We start from the raw sequence: 14763 nt of genomic DNA, 5'->3' as shown, positions 1-14763 counted from the left end.
AGTCAACCCAACCGAGTCAACGCAACTGGGTCAACTCAGGGCTTATACGCGGGGCATACTGGCGGTCCGAGATGTCATGGCCAAATCTGTGTAAGTGCGGCGTACCATTTGGTAAACCCAACATACGCAACGGTTTTCCTTCTTAACCTATAAAGAGCTTATTACTTCTACTTAATACGTCAAAATGTAGATTCAAGGCTTAAATACTACTAAGAGTCATAAATTTTCCAACTTTATGACTTTGCATGCCTATTAAGTGCTTAATACATAAAATCCTAACTTCTTAACACCGTAATACCTTCTAGAGCATGCATGGAGAAAAACTAAGCATCAAGACCGCATTCTTATGACTGGAGACCCCTTATTAGGTCTGAAAAGATGACTTATTCGATTAAGAGCATGCCATGCTCAAGAATCACCATATTTGGGACCAAAAATGCCCTAAATGAAGAAATGGCTAGATTTACAAGATAAGATGGTCAAGCAAGGAGCTTTTTACCTCCTTGAGGTTGTTAACAAGTAAAGTATCCTAGATCCAAGCTTCTCCCAAGCTTCAAAGTCCTTGTACCGGCTCAAATGCACTCTTCTCACTTAGGGTTTGCTAGAGGGACGATTTCTCATGTGGAGGCTGATGAAGGAATAAGAAATTACGTGATAATGATGCTTATATATGGACCAAACCCTAAAAATTAAGGTTTGACGACTTATTACGTACGCCCTGTGTAAGCGGTGTACACCCAACGTACTAGGGTCTGTGCCCGAGTACGCCCAACGTACAAACTCTTTGGCCAAAATCACTAAAATGCCACTATGGGTCATTCTTGTAATATTTCTCAAGCATAAGGACCAAAATGCAATATTTCTTCATACATAGGGTTAAAATTGAAAGTACCTCATCATCGGGATGTTACAACAAATTTAATGAATTTGGCGAATGATATGCGGAATCTATTTCCTAAAAAGCTATTTGGCTAATTATTTGAGACTATTTTGGTCGGGGGTAAATGAGTCGAGTGAGTTGATTAGTGTCAAGCTCAAAGCTCGAATCGTCTAAAATACTTGAGTTCGAAGCTCGACTCAAACTCGCCTTAAGCCTAAATTAGAAGCTCATACTTGACTAATACTCGATACTATCGAGCTCAGCTCGCGAGCTTGTTTTGGCTTGACTAAAATTAAAAACAAAATAAAATAAAGGTAAAATCATCAAAAATTTAAAACATTCTACATGTTTTTATATTGTTCAAAATAACAAAAAATTCATAAAAAACCATCGGATGTCAATATAATATTAGCCATATATTGCATTGCTTTACACACGTCCAACATACCAAAAATAAACATTATCAAAAGTTTTGAAATATAACTTCGGTCCATGCTCCTTAACCGGCACCTAAAAACTAAAAGTGCAGAAAAGTTTTTGTAATTTAAAAATATTTAAAGGGTAAAAATGTAATTTTCTAAATACTCGACTAAGGTCGCAACCTTTATGGGGAGAATATTTTACTACTCGAGCTCAACTCTATAAGGTACTCGAGTAACTCGAGCTCGAGCTTGACTTGATTAAATTCGGTTTGATTTCGAGTATTTTCCGAGTCAGGTTCGAGTTTCTCGTGAGTGTCTCGTCTTAATTACATCCCTAATTTTGGTTAACTTTGCTAACATTTTAATCGTGGTAGAAGTTGAAAAATGTGGTCATGTATTAGACTGTTTGGTTTTTTTTTGGAACGATAAATTTCTTATACTCTAAAATTACTCGTAAATTGACCTATGTTCCAGACGAAACTTTAAACCATCGACTTCAAAGAGGGAGTGTCACACTTGGTACCGTTGGATTATAATTCTATATAATTTAACAAATTGTTATGTCCTTGTTCTATTTTTTATGTCATTGCCATTTATTGTTTACAATACCTTAAACTTTACAAAGTTCAATCCATTGAACCTATTGAACGCCATTACGAAAGAGTTTTCAATCATTTTTATTAAACCATTCATTATGGATGCTCTGCAGATTTTAGTTCATATTACACCTAATTCTGCATAAATGTTTTGTCTTGGTTTACAAAATCAAAATGCTTTCTTGTATATGCCTACTTGTGGATGATAAGCACATACATATGATTCTGAGTTGTCGCTATGTATCAGAATATATGAGGTAATTTCTTGGTTATCATGTGGAAATTGTGTTCACATAATATCATATCTGGAGTACTTTTCTTCTGCCAACTAGCTACAAGCATATATTCTCAAGATATCCACCGCAGCCTCAGTGAAAAATTACATCTAGCATTTATATTTTCCAATTTCTTCTTTTAGATTGGTTGGAATTCTATCTTGAAAACCAATAAAGATTCCAACTTTATTACTCACTTTTTCTTAAATGTGCTTTTCGTTTTATGATTCTAGTTTGGTAGGTGGTTTCAGGCTGTATATAACTGGTGTAGAACTAGCTGATTCAGATAAATCTGTAAGTAACCCATTTTCGTAATTTTCTCACCACCTGAAAGTTGTTATAAATAGACACAAACAGCCCTTCGATCGTTTCAATTATCATTTACTTCAATAACAAAGGATTGAACACTATGAGCTCTAATCGTGGTTCCGGTCAGTCTTTTTTTTCCTTGTGGCCCTCTTATACCGATCAACTGTCGATAACAACAAATTCTGTTTTTCTTTTTTGCAAAACCGTTGTTTTCCAAACTCCCGCTATGACTACTTCTATAACTATGGCTTTAGGGCTTAGAGCAATCCAACCATTGATTTTTAATGCTTACATGTTTCATTTATATGATATATCTTGCATGGTTTTTAAAGATTTAATGGTTTAATAGCATTCTGCATATATGTTTTTTTCTCAGGTAGTCGCAATCTTAGAAGAAACACGTTGGAGTTCGGGAGGACTTTTGTGGTGATGCCAAAAGGAACTCACCAAGCAACTATTGTTTGGTTGCATGGGATTGGCGAAAAGGGTTCAAGGTGATTATGCATCTTTGCTTATATTAACTTTTAAGAACAATCAGTGGGCTCTACTCTATTGGGAATCGAATATTGTGATTTGACTATACATATATTCTTTTTTTGGTTAAATGATCATGTTTTGTTCCATATATGGACTATGCATCGTTGATCAAGGATCTTCACAGTCAATTTTTGGAGTTTTCTAATCGAGTTTTCACTTTGAAAGAAAAGCATATGTTTGACGCTTTGAATTGAATTGAAGTTAAAGAGTTATTGTCATATATCAAAATGGGCGTGTTCCAAAAACAAATTGTGTTATTTCATTTGCTTATATAAAATGCATTAGAACATAAACATCATGAAAATAAAACATCTAGAAGTTTTTTGTCAATTTTGAATACGAAAAGTGTCTTATGTTCGAATCTTGACTGTCTATTTGAGATTAAGGTGGTCCTTAAATAAGCAAAGTAAGCAACTTGCTAGACCAATTCTATGATATCGAATAAAAGCAACTACAACATATGCAAAATGACTATGCATGTGTTTAACACGAATGGCGTCCGCACTCCACGTCCCATCTCACATGCGACAATAAGAATTTATGAGTTCAGATTCCATTTCCTTTTGCCAATTAAATAAAGAAAAATATTAATGATGTCTGTCGTTCTTGCTTTACAGTTGGACTCAAATCTTGGAAACTCTGCCACTTCCCAATGTAACGATTTGAAATTTTTGTTCATTTCTGAAGCAAATTCACTCATAATTTCGTTATATATAACTATTGCGTAATTTGATTTATGATGTAGATCAAATGGATCTGCCCGAGTGCACCAACTCGTCAAGTAACTCTATTTGGTGGATACCCTTGCACTGCTTGTATGTTTTGTATTTCTGAAATCCTGTAGTATTTAAAGGTTATGGATTAAATGTCATGATTTTATGACATTCATGTTGATCTTATATATCAGGGTTTAATATGGAAAGCATGTCGGAAGATGCGTGTGATGATTTGGAGGGCTTAGATGCTTCTGCAACACATGTTGCAAATCTCTTGACCAGTGAGCCTGATGATGGTATGAACTATGAAGGCAAACATAACTCTTAATAACCGTGATATATCACACACATAAATTACAACATTTTAATTTTCAAAATATTTTCAAGCTGCTAATATTAAATAATTGTCTTCTTTTAACCGTCACAAAAACGGAAAATCATGAGAATTGTGTGAATATATATATATATATATATATATATATATATATATATATATATATATATATATATATATATATATATATATATATATATATATATATATTATGTTTCCCTTTCTGTAAATGGAAAGATTCATATACCACGTTTCCATAACCATGGAAAGTGATGTTCTTTATGCGACTATTGAAAATGGACCAAAGTGGGGCCATTGGAATTTAACGTTTTGTAACTTGTTATAAAAATAAAAAACTTGCATGGTTATAACTACTACCTTGTTTTATTGTATTTTATTATACAAATATATAAAAAAACACCATTTGAATAGAAAAAACCAAATCTTCTTCCTTACAATTTATATTTTCCTTTTACAGTTAAACTAGGGGTTGCAGGCTTCAGTATGGGTGCAGCTGTCGCTCTCTACTCTGCAACATGTCGAGCTCTTGGGCAATATGGGAATGGAAACCGATACCCCATCAACCTTAGTGCTGCTGTGGCTCTTAGTGGTTGGCTCCCATGTTCCAGGTTTTACATATGTTTTTTGCAAACTTACTATATATGCTCACCTAACATTTTTAATTAGCTTTATGTTGCTAGTCCATTTTATCATATCGTTAGATCTCTTAATATATATTTTTTTTTGTAGGAATTTAAGGAACAGAGTGGGATTATCACAAGAAGCTTTAAGGCGTGCATCATCACTACCTATTTTGCTTTGTCATGGAAAAGGTATTTGCTTATAACTCAACTTCTTGTTAATAAAGCCTCCCGTGTTATTGTAATCCAGTATGGGAAAAGAAAGTTACATTGATGCATCATGGTGATCAAGGTCACCCTTTTTTTTACCATACAAATCATGTTATGTCATGTTCTATTACTTTGAGTGTTCCCATATTAAGGTTCCATTGTTTTGCGTGTCTTTTCATGCACAAGATAACATGGACTGTGTACGAAATATAACTCTGAGTGGAACTAAAACTCATGTCAATGGAATTATCTTCCACCTAAAAAGGGGAAAAAAAGTTAAATAGGGATTTGCCATGGGAATGCCCTTTTGATCATGAAGAATAGTCCTAGAAAACTTATCGTGTCCAATCAAATAGTTTAATAGTTTAATACAATCTAGTCCCTCAAGTTTTGTCCCAAATTAATAACAAATGCAACCACATAGTCGTACGTAAGAGATCAATCCTTGACCAATCCACAACATGATTTGTGTTTTTACAAACATCCCATCCCACGTACATATCTATATATATCCATGGGCATATATGTTTATCCTATTTCTTGAAAAACCAAAATGTATCTATTATAATTTAGATGCCGTAATTTGACGATAAATTGAAATGTACATCTTCTCATGGATGCTGAAGCGTAACAATTATCTTTTTGTCTATAAGATGACATATGTAGTTGACATGTATCCTTGTTTTGCTGAAACTATAAAAAAGATAATGTGATTGCATACAGTTTAGTAGTTCATGTATATGGTCATTGTTTCAGTTGATGATGTCGTAGAGTACAAACTTGGAGAGAAATCTGCACAAACCATGTATTCTGCTGGATTTCAGAGCGTAACATTTCGAACATATAATGGGTAATTCTTGTTCTTCGATTATCTTGAGGACTTTTTCTTAAATTTATACTTATTAATTAATTTTATTTTTCATTCAGGCTTGGTCATTACACAATCATGGAAGAGATCAATGACGTTTGCAACTGGATCATTGCATGCTTAGGGGCTTGATTAATAATACTTCTTTCCGTTTTCTCCATTGTGGATTTATGGACATTTCCGGGTTGGGGTTAGTTGGGATTGGGGTATAATAGATAGCATATAATTAACTATATATGTAGCATAAAAACAAGTTTATTGTATTAGAACTCAATAAAAGTTGGTATCCTTGCAAGCATTTGCAAAGATTTATCAGCTTTCTAAATTGGAATATTTGTCTTTTGGACATTTTAAGATATTGAAAAGAAGTGAAGGTGACATAATTTATATATTTATATATATATATATATATATATATATATATATATATATATATATATATATATATATATATATATATATATATTTCTCTATTATATATTATAGACAATATTACACTAATCGTAATTGCCTCAACGAACACTTTGTGTCTAAAGTTGACCGTTAATATGTCCTTACATGTCCTACATGCATGTGAGGGCATTTGGGTCAATATATATTTTGTACTAATTCGAATAATTGAATAGATGTATTTGTAAATACATTCATTCTCTCATGTCTAATTATACTTTAATTTGGTATTAATTACCATACAAATTGTGCAAAAGAAGAAAATGTTTTATACTTGTGGCCGACCTGTAATGTTACTACTAAAGTCATAGCCGACGACCAACCATAGCTAGTGGTCTTGGTATTGTTTAAAATCAAAACCGAGATGCCCATTCATAGGTTGGATCTACTCACCCATGTTTCTTAGATCAGGCTAAAGTGTCATATGATGTTTAGTAGTTGGTACATTTTAATCTTGCTTTATTTCAATATGAATCGAATGTATTAGAATAAGATGTTTTTTTTACAGTACGTCAAAGTTCACATGTAATGTTGTTGTTTGGTAGTTGTTTTTGAAGAAACATATTAATGTATTATGGTAGACTTTTGAGGGAAATCAATGGAAATCACTTGTTAAGTTTGTTTTCATTGTTATCGTATGATGCTAAAGCTTATAAAGCCTACAAAATTGTGTCAAAAATTTTGACCAACTGATATTATCGAAAATTGGAGCAGCCTTTTACATCACTTAAAATGTTACCAAATTAAGCAATGTACTTTACATATAAGGTTACCTAAATTACTAGCATACTTTAAAGACAAAATTATGGACAAGAATAAGAACTAAAGAAATCTTATATTATCGTGGAATTTATGTCTTGGGATAGAATCACCATACACCTTATTAAATACATGGATAGTAAATATTGGCTACTAATTTCAAAAAAGGAATATTAGAAAACCAAACAAAGAAAGGCACCAATTATCCAACCTCCTTCCACTATTACCCTGATTTACCCCTACATAAGAAATCAAACAAATCCAACATCATTAGCACATCACCCTTATCTATACCTACACAACAAACCATAATAATATAACTTAACTAGATTTGTACATGATGAACCATTACCATATTTAACCATAACACATTTCTTTACATTTTTTATGATCCTCTTGGAAGGCCCCTTCTTCCTAGACATGGTATTCCTAATCCCTCCACCTTCATCAACAACATCATTCCTATATATCTTTATGTCCGACATGAAATCCTTCATCCATGGCATCAACCACCTCTTCATAAAATCTCGATGTAATATTTGGTGTTTATATCCAATAAGATCATGGTTTAAACGAAGTATGTAAAATTGATTTTGTAAATTATAGGAGTTTAATTTAATGAATAAGAGAAAATGCATATGTTTCATTTCAACATGTGGCATGTAGATATGGAAAATATGTATCCATATATACCTTTATATATACTCCAAAATATAACTACATTATAGTTGAATAGATACATCAAAATGATCTATGTATACATTATTCGATATAATATCAGCATCACCTTCCTCATAACAATATGCCAGGAAAATAAATAATTCATCAATATAATATTCCATATCACATTCCTTGTCTCTATCATCAACACCTCCTTCATCACCTCCTTCATGAACCCAACCTTGATGCATCAAAACTTCATGTCCAATAACAAAAACATACAATCAACCTTTATGTCCTACATCAACCTTATATACAAAACCTTCATGCCCCAAAAAAAACTTTATATAAAATAGCATTATATTTCAAAACCATATATATTTAAATATAGCAACATGTGTCAACATAAATACATCAAAAGTTTAGTTAATTACTTATGTTATCCAAATTTGAAAATGGGTCAATAAAATCAATATGTTAGATATATAAACCAAACCTTCAGCTACACTAAACATACTATTGTCCTCAAATGGATCATGAACTATCATGCATGTATTACCATTGCCTTTATATATTCTTTATCACTACATTTCAAGGGAATATTAAATAAATACCTATATTTGTTTGCTCTTCTTTAAGTATCCCATTATATTCAATATAAGCACATATTTATTTGTTCCTCTTAAAGTATCGTGATATTCTAATCATACTTAGGTCATTCCCTACCGCTAAAAGTGAGCATCCCAAAAATAAGATCCAAAAATTTCATTTTAATTTTATAAATAAAACCATAGTAACCCAAATCATCTCATAAAAACATAGTGATAGTATCTCAAAAACATCATATCAAATCACTGTATCAAAATCACATGTCCAAATATCAGAGTAAATCATCCTAGGCTAAACGTTGTGGTATGTGCAATGCAGTCATCCCGAGCTCTTCCCCTTAGTAGCGGAAGTACCTGAAACCAAAACTGAAAACTGCAAGCACGAAGCTTAATGGATCTCCCCAAACTACCACATACCATACAAATAATCATGCTACTGGGAGATACGGGCCCTACCCACACTCAAGGAGATACGGGCCCCGCCCACACTCCGCTAACTAGGAGATACGGGCCCCACCCACACTCCACTGACTACGAGATACGTGCCTTGCCCACACTCAGCTAACCACAAGATACGGGCCCCACCCACACTCAACTACTGTGAGATACGGGCCCCGCCCACACTCAGCTGCTGAACATACATACAAGTATCACACGGACAACAATTATAATCAAATCTATCAGTCAGTCCTATATCTATACTTGAAAAATGCTATGAGATATGGGCCCGGCCCACACTCGGCTATCTATGAGATACGGGCCTTGCCCACACTCAGCTACTAATCAAATCATATATGGGCCGGCCTTGGTGCCTTTGACCCCTTCAACTAGGAGAAAAACTCACCTCACAAAGTTGGATGTTAAATATCTCGGTAAGGTATCTCTATCGGTTGCTCCCGCGACTCCCCGACTATCATTATCACAATAACACTTAGTCAAAATCCAATAATCCTTCTTAGGGTAAATGATTATTTTACCTCCCGATCTAATTTGGACCATAACCTGGGCCCAATTCCATCTAATCTTTCCAAACCCACTAATGTCCCACTAGTGACCCAATTTTCTAAATTGGGCCCAACTCCTCAAATGGGCATTCCTTTAAGCCTAAAAATGTCCTTGGTCCATTATCTTACTTCTGATAGCCCATGATGACCCAATAACCGCTAAGACCAAAGATTGGACCAAATCAAGGCCCAAACATTGCAAAGCCCCAAAACCTGACAGTACAATGGGCGTACTCCTCTATACGCTAAGCGTACTGTTTCATGACTTGTACGTTGCGCGTACTGGCTTGTACGCCCAACGTACTACCCTGTTAAGCCATAAAATTCAAAGATGCTTATTCCATTAAGACCTTAAGCCCATATTACAGATCTGAGTCCCTTAGCATGTCTTAATCATAAAGGCGACTATTTAGTGGCTTGCAACCCACCAAATGAACTCAAACATGGAATATAGAAACTAACTTCCATGGAAATGGCTATATCTCATGCATAGTCACAAAAGGACTTTAAAAATCGAAACTTTACTGATATTAGGACACTTTTAGCACTAAGGGTGGCAACCCTAAGCCAAGAAACGAAGTTGATCTATAAAAATCCATTCTTGGGACCTAAAGAGGTCCAAAACACCGTAAACAAAGATCTAAACATTCATGAGGCAAGATGGAAGCTTGATACCTCCAATGAGTGCCAAAAGGTGGTGAAATCTCGGATCCTTGAGCTCAAGATACTCAAGTTCTTCCTCTCCAACACAAGGATGAAGTATGAAAGGTTTTCTAGGGTTTTTGAATCGAGGTGGTTGGTAAGGAGGCTAGGGTTTGAGTCATAATGTTGTATTTATATGGATTAAACCCTAAATATTAGGGTTTGGAGACTGCTCACGTACGTTGCGCGTACATGCATGCGCCCCCCGAATCCAAAGCTCCTCTATGCCCTGTGTACGCCAAGCTTACGCCCAACATACGTCTTTTGGGCAGCCTAACTACATGGCCCACTTACTAATGGTCCACTCAAAAGTCCATCAAATAAATTCTTAGCCTGGCAATTAATTAAAGAAATATCAAATGATTATTACCTCAAGTGATGGATGCTACAATTCACCCACACTTGAATCAGACTTCTTCCTTGAAGTCCGCTACATCCAACAATAACTTCGGGTAGTACTCCTTCATCTCCTCCTCGGGCTCCTCGGTCCACTTTGAGCCCTTACGGTGCTACCACTACACACGCATGAATCACAAAGACATCAAGCATACAAATTACTTTTCGGGACTATCCCAAGTCTGGAACTACTATCATCTTAAAGGGGCCAACATTGTGGCCGTTGACCTGCTCCTGCTGGAAGGAAACTCACCTCGCGTACCTCACTGCTGAAATACTGAGCGGGAAATGTCTGATTGCTGCTCCGACAACTCCTCGGGTATAATTTCCACAATGATACTTAGTCAAAACACTAATAACTATTGTCAAGGTAAAATGACCATTATACCCTTGGCTAGAGTGAACATCCTGGTCGAGGTTAACTTCCAATTGACGTGACTAGTCGAGTTAGCTCGCCAACTCGTTAAGTCCCCTAGTCCTTCATTTTTCCTCAACCCGATTATGCTCGACGAGTTTAGGAAGAACTTGATGAGTACTCCTTTATTCATGATACCGGGACAACCATTAACCGACTCGTCGAGTTGTATGAACAACTCGTCGAGTCTATCTTCATTATTTAAACATGTCTAGTCTGTGACTTGCCGAGTTGTATGAAAAACTTGTCGAGTCTATCTTCATGGGTTGGGAGATTGCCTTGGACTCACCGAGTGTGCTCTTCCACTCGTCGAGTCCTATGGTTTCCAGGCCATGGATATGTCCTAATACGTTGAGTCACTCCTCTAGAATCATCTAATCTCTTCAAAAGTCAACTGGGTTCCCTTAAACGTTGAACTGATTTGGGGAATCAACACATGACTCCCTGAGTCCCAAAATGGACTCGTTGAGTCTACGAATGACCAAGTCCATAAGTTAATTTCTGATGTGCAAAACTTACCTAAAAGGTAGATCTTGGCTCCTAAGGTCGATATATCACATAAAGTCATAAACTTTACGTGCTTGCATGACACTTTCGAGCTTAAAGAGTCAAAATAGGGGTTAATAGTATGCATGGGGGTTCATATGGCCATAAAGATGGCACCTTTATGCCATGAGGACCCTTCAAGGTCTAGATCTGAAGGTGTATCAACTTGGGACGTCCAAATCCCAAGAATCAAGGTTTAAGGCCAAAAATAACCACAAGAAGATCGAGGAAATCGTAAGTCAAGTGTGAAGCTTTATTACCAGAAAATGAGGAGAAGATGGTGTTTGATTTTGGATCTGGGATCTTCTCTTGAATTCCTCCTTCCTCCTCTTCTTCATCGAAACTTCAAACGCACAAGGTAGCTCAAGAAATGGCACACAAATACTCACATTGCTCAAAGGTGACGGTTTAGGGTTTTCTGGACATTAACTGAGTGATAAGGGATGTCATAGGGGTGTTATGTTCTTTAAATAGGGAGTCAAACCCTTGAAATTAGGGTTTTCATCAGACAACACCTACTCTCCGAGTCCGTCCTCCGACTCGTTGAGTAGACTATTTAGTTCCCGACCCAGATTTGATCTTACTCGACGAGTTGGGCCTTCAACTCGTCGAGTCCATTGGTAAAATTATAAAACTGACTTAATTAAATGCATACTTGGAGCCAGGTGTTACACAATACTAATTAAATAATTCATAATAATACATAAACCATAAATATCCTCTTCTCACAAAAGTCTATCTAAATTGTTCCGCTGCCATGCAACCCAAATGGACCATACCATATCAGATCAAGTACATAGCAAAAATAGTTATGGACTTAGACACCTTATCCAAAAATTTGGGCTTGATTAATAACATTTCTTTCCGTTTCTCCATGGTGGATTTATGGACATTTCCGGGTTGGGGTTGGTTGGGATTGGGGTATAATAGATAGCATATATAATTAACTATATATGTAGCATAAGAACAAGTTTATTGTATTAAAACTCAATAAAGTTGGTATCCTTGCAAGAATTTGCAAAGATTTATCAACTTTCTAAGTTGGAATATTTGTCTTTTTTACATTTTAAGATATTGAAAAGAAGTGAAGGTGACATTAATTTATATATATATATATATATATATATATATATATATATATATATATATATATATATATATATATATATATATATATATATATATATTCTATTATATATTATAGAAAATATTACACTAATCGTAATTGCCTCAACGAACAGTTTGTGTCTAAAGTTGACCGTTAATATATCCTTACATGTCCTGCATGCATGTGAGGGCATTTGTGTTAATATATATTTTGTACCAATTCGAATAATTGAATAGATGTATTTGTAAATACATTCCTTCTCTCATGTCTCATTATACTATATTTTGGTATTAATTAACATACAAATTGTGCAAGAGAAGAAAATGTTTTATACTTGTGGCCGACCTGTAATGTTACTACTAAAGTCATGGCCGATGACCAACCATAGCTAGTGGTCTTGGTAATGTTTAAAATCAAAACTAAGATGCCCATTCATAGGTTGGATCTACTCACCCATGTTCCTTAGATCAGGCTAAAGTGTCATATGATGTTTAGTAGTTGGTACATTTTGATCTTGCTTTATTTCAATATGAATCGAATGTATTAGAATTAGATGTTTTTTTGACTGTACATCAAAGTTCACATGTAATGTTGTTGTTTGGTAGTTGTTTTTGAAGAAACATATTAATGTATTATGGTAGACTTTTGAGGGAAATCAGTGGAAATCACTTGCTAAGTTTGTTTTCATTGTTATCGTATGATGCTAAAGCTTATAAAGCCTACAAAATTGTGTTAAATTTTTTGACCAACTGATATTATTGAAAATTGGAGTAGCCTTTTACATCACTTAAAATGTTACCAAATTAAGCAATTGTGACGTCACCATTTTCACGGCTAGAAAAGACCTATTTTGTTTATGCTTTATAAAAATCAGAGTACCTCTTTTAATAGAAATGTTGCAGAATTTGTTCCCAGTAAAACATGATAAATACGTTATGAAGGCATTTCCGAAGTAAAGTATTTTTATTCATTTTAAAACATTTGGGGTGTCATCGTCAATACAGAAACATAAGCATAAACATAACTTACATTCATTATCACTAGTGATTTATATCTCCTTAATCTCTCAGTGTAATGTGACTTCATATCAACACCTGTGATATAAATAAACTGAGTGGGTTAGGTTGGAAAACCTGGTGAGTACATAGTGTCTTCAACCCACAATAATATAATTATTATGTTTAAACAATCAAACAATCAACCCAATTACCCATCCCCATTATCTTCCTTATTCTTAAGAGTCTACCCTAAGAGTCATCTATCCTGCATTCGTTCCTTTTGAAGTCCTTTGCTTCCAGGGTTATAGGATTGGCACTAAGTCCATAGCTGCCAATGCTCATTCGTAAAGCACTAATTCCATAGCTACTAAAGTTCATTTATCGGGTACTAAATCCATAGCTACCAGTGTCTAGGTACTAAGTCCATAGCTACTAACATTTATCTATCGGTACTAAGTCCGTAGCTACCAACATTTATTCAATAAGCATTAAGTCCATAGTGTTGGATAAGGTGTCTAAGTCCATAACTTATTTGGTACATACTTGACCCGACCCGGCATGGTCCATTTGGGTTGCATTTCATCCAAACGATTTACGGATAATTTTATGAGAATTGTATACTTACGATTTATTAATATATTATAAGTTATAATATATTAATATGAAGTCATGTTATTTAATTAGTTTTAGTCTTAAATTAATTATGAATTAATTTAGAGATTAAAAAGAGGACTGATTAAATTATGGGCTATTATATTTTATATAGTGTGGGCTAATACTCATTTGTTAATGGGCTAAGCTAATATGGAAGTCCATGGATGATCCATGGAGCTTTTAACCCATGGATCCTTGGAAAGGAAAAGACATGGGTTATTAGGGTTTCACCCTAACCATGCACACTATATAAAGAAGCATATGATGCAAGAAATATGGCCCTAAGTGTAGACACTAGTTGTGTGAGACTTAGTGGTGGCCGATTCCACAAGAAAGTATACTACTCTCTCAAAGTTTTCCAAACGTTTTTGGTGATTTGTGATTCCATTTGAGGCATTCACACTATTGGTGCTTGGCTCACAAACTCCAAACAATCAACCATCATCAAAAGGTATGTATTTCTACTAGTAGTTTTATGATTCATAATCCTTATGCTATGCTAGTTAGGAAGAAACCTTGGAAATTATTATTTGCATGTATTTTAGAAGAAAACATAGATCCAAGGTTTATTAGGGTTGCATGCACACTTAGGAAGTGTTAGATTGTTCAAAACCCAACACATAGCTACCAATGATCATTCATATCATCTTTTTTTCTCTCATCATTTATCTACCC

General features: G+C 34.8%; 1 protein-coding gene across 2 annotated transcripts; it reads left to right on the top strand.

Annotated features, from left to right (window-relative positions):
• The first annotated feature begins 2424 nt into the window (after nucleotides 1-2424).
• Nucleotides 2425-6154, top strand: LOC145001036 (uncharacterized). 2 transcript variants are annotated; one of them, XM_078960356.1, is made up of 9 exons: nucleotides 2425-2467; nucleotides 2859-2976; nucleotides 3637-3673; nucleotides 3765-3834; nucleotides 3927-4031; nucleotides 4548-4698; nucleotides 4820-4902; nucleotides 5677-5770; nucleotides 5848-6154. In XM_078960356.1, exons 2-9 carry the CDS (start codon nucleotides 2912-2914, stop codon nucleotides 5918-5920), a joined length of 678 nt encoding a protein of 225 aa, XP_078816482.1. In that variant the 5' UTR covers nucleotides 2425-2467; nucleotides 2859-2911; the 3' UTR covers nucleotides 5921-6154. The 2 variants fall into 2 exon arrangements, with proteins under 2 accessions (XP_078816482.1, XP_078816481.1); XM_078960355.1 differs by lacking the exon at nucleotides 2425-2467 and adding an exon at nucleotides 2483-2604 and having other exon boundaries at nucleotides 5848-6153.
• Nucleotides 6155-14763: the final 8609 nt, after the last annotated feature.

This window comes from Lactuca saligna, chromosome 6 (genome assembly GCF_052625555.1).
Source record: "Lactuca saligna cultivar CGN05327 chromosome 6, ASM5262555v1, whole genome shotgun sequence".
Classification (NCBI taxonomy): Eukaryota; Viridiplantae; Streptophyta; class Magnoliopsida; order Asterales; family Asteraceae; genus Lactuca; species Lactuca saligna.
This window is presented reverse-complemented; position numbering and strand designations above follow the sequence as displayed.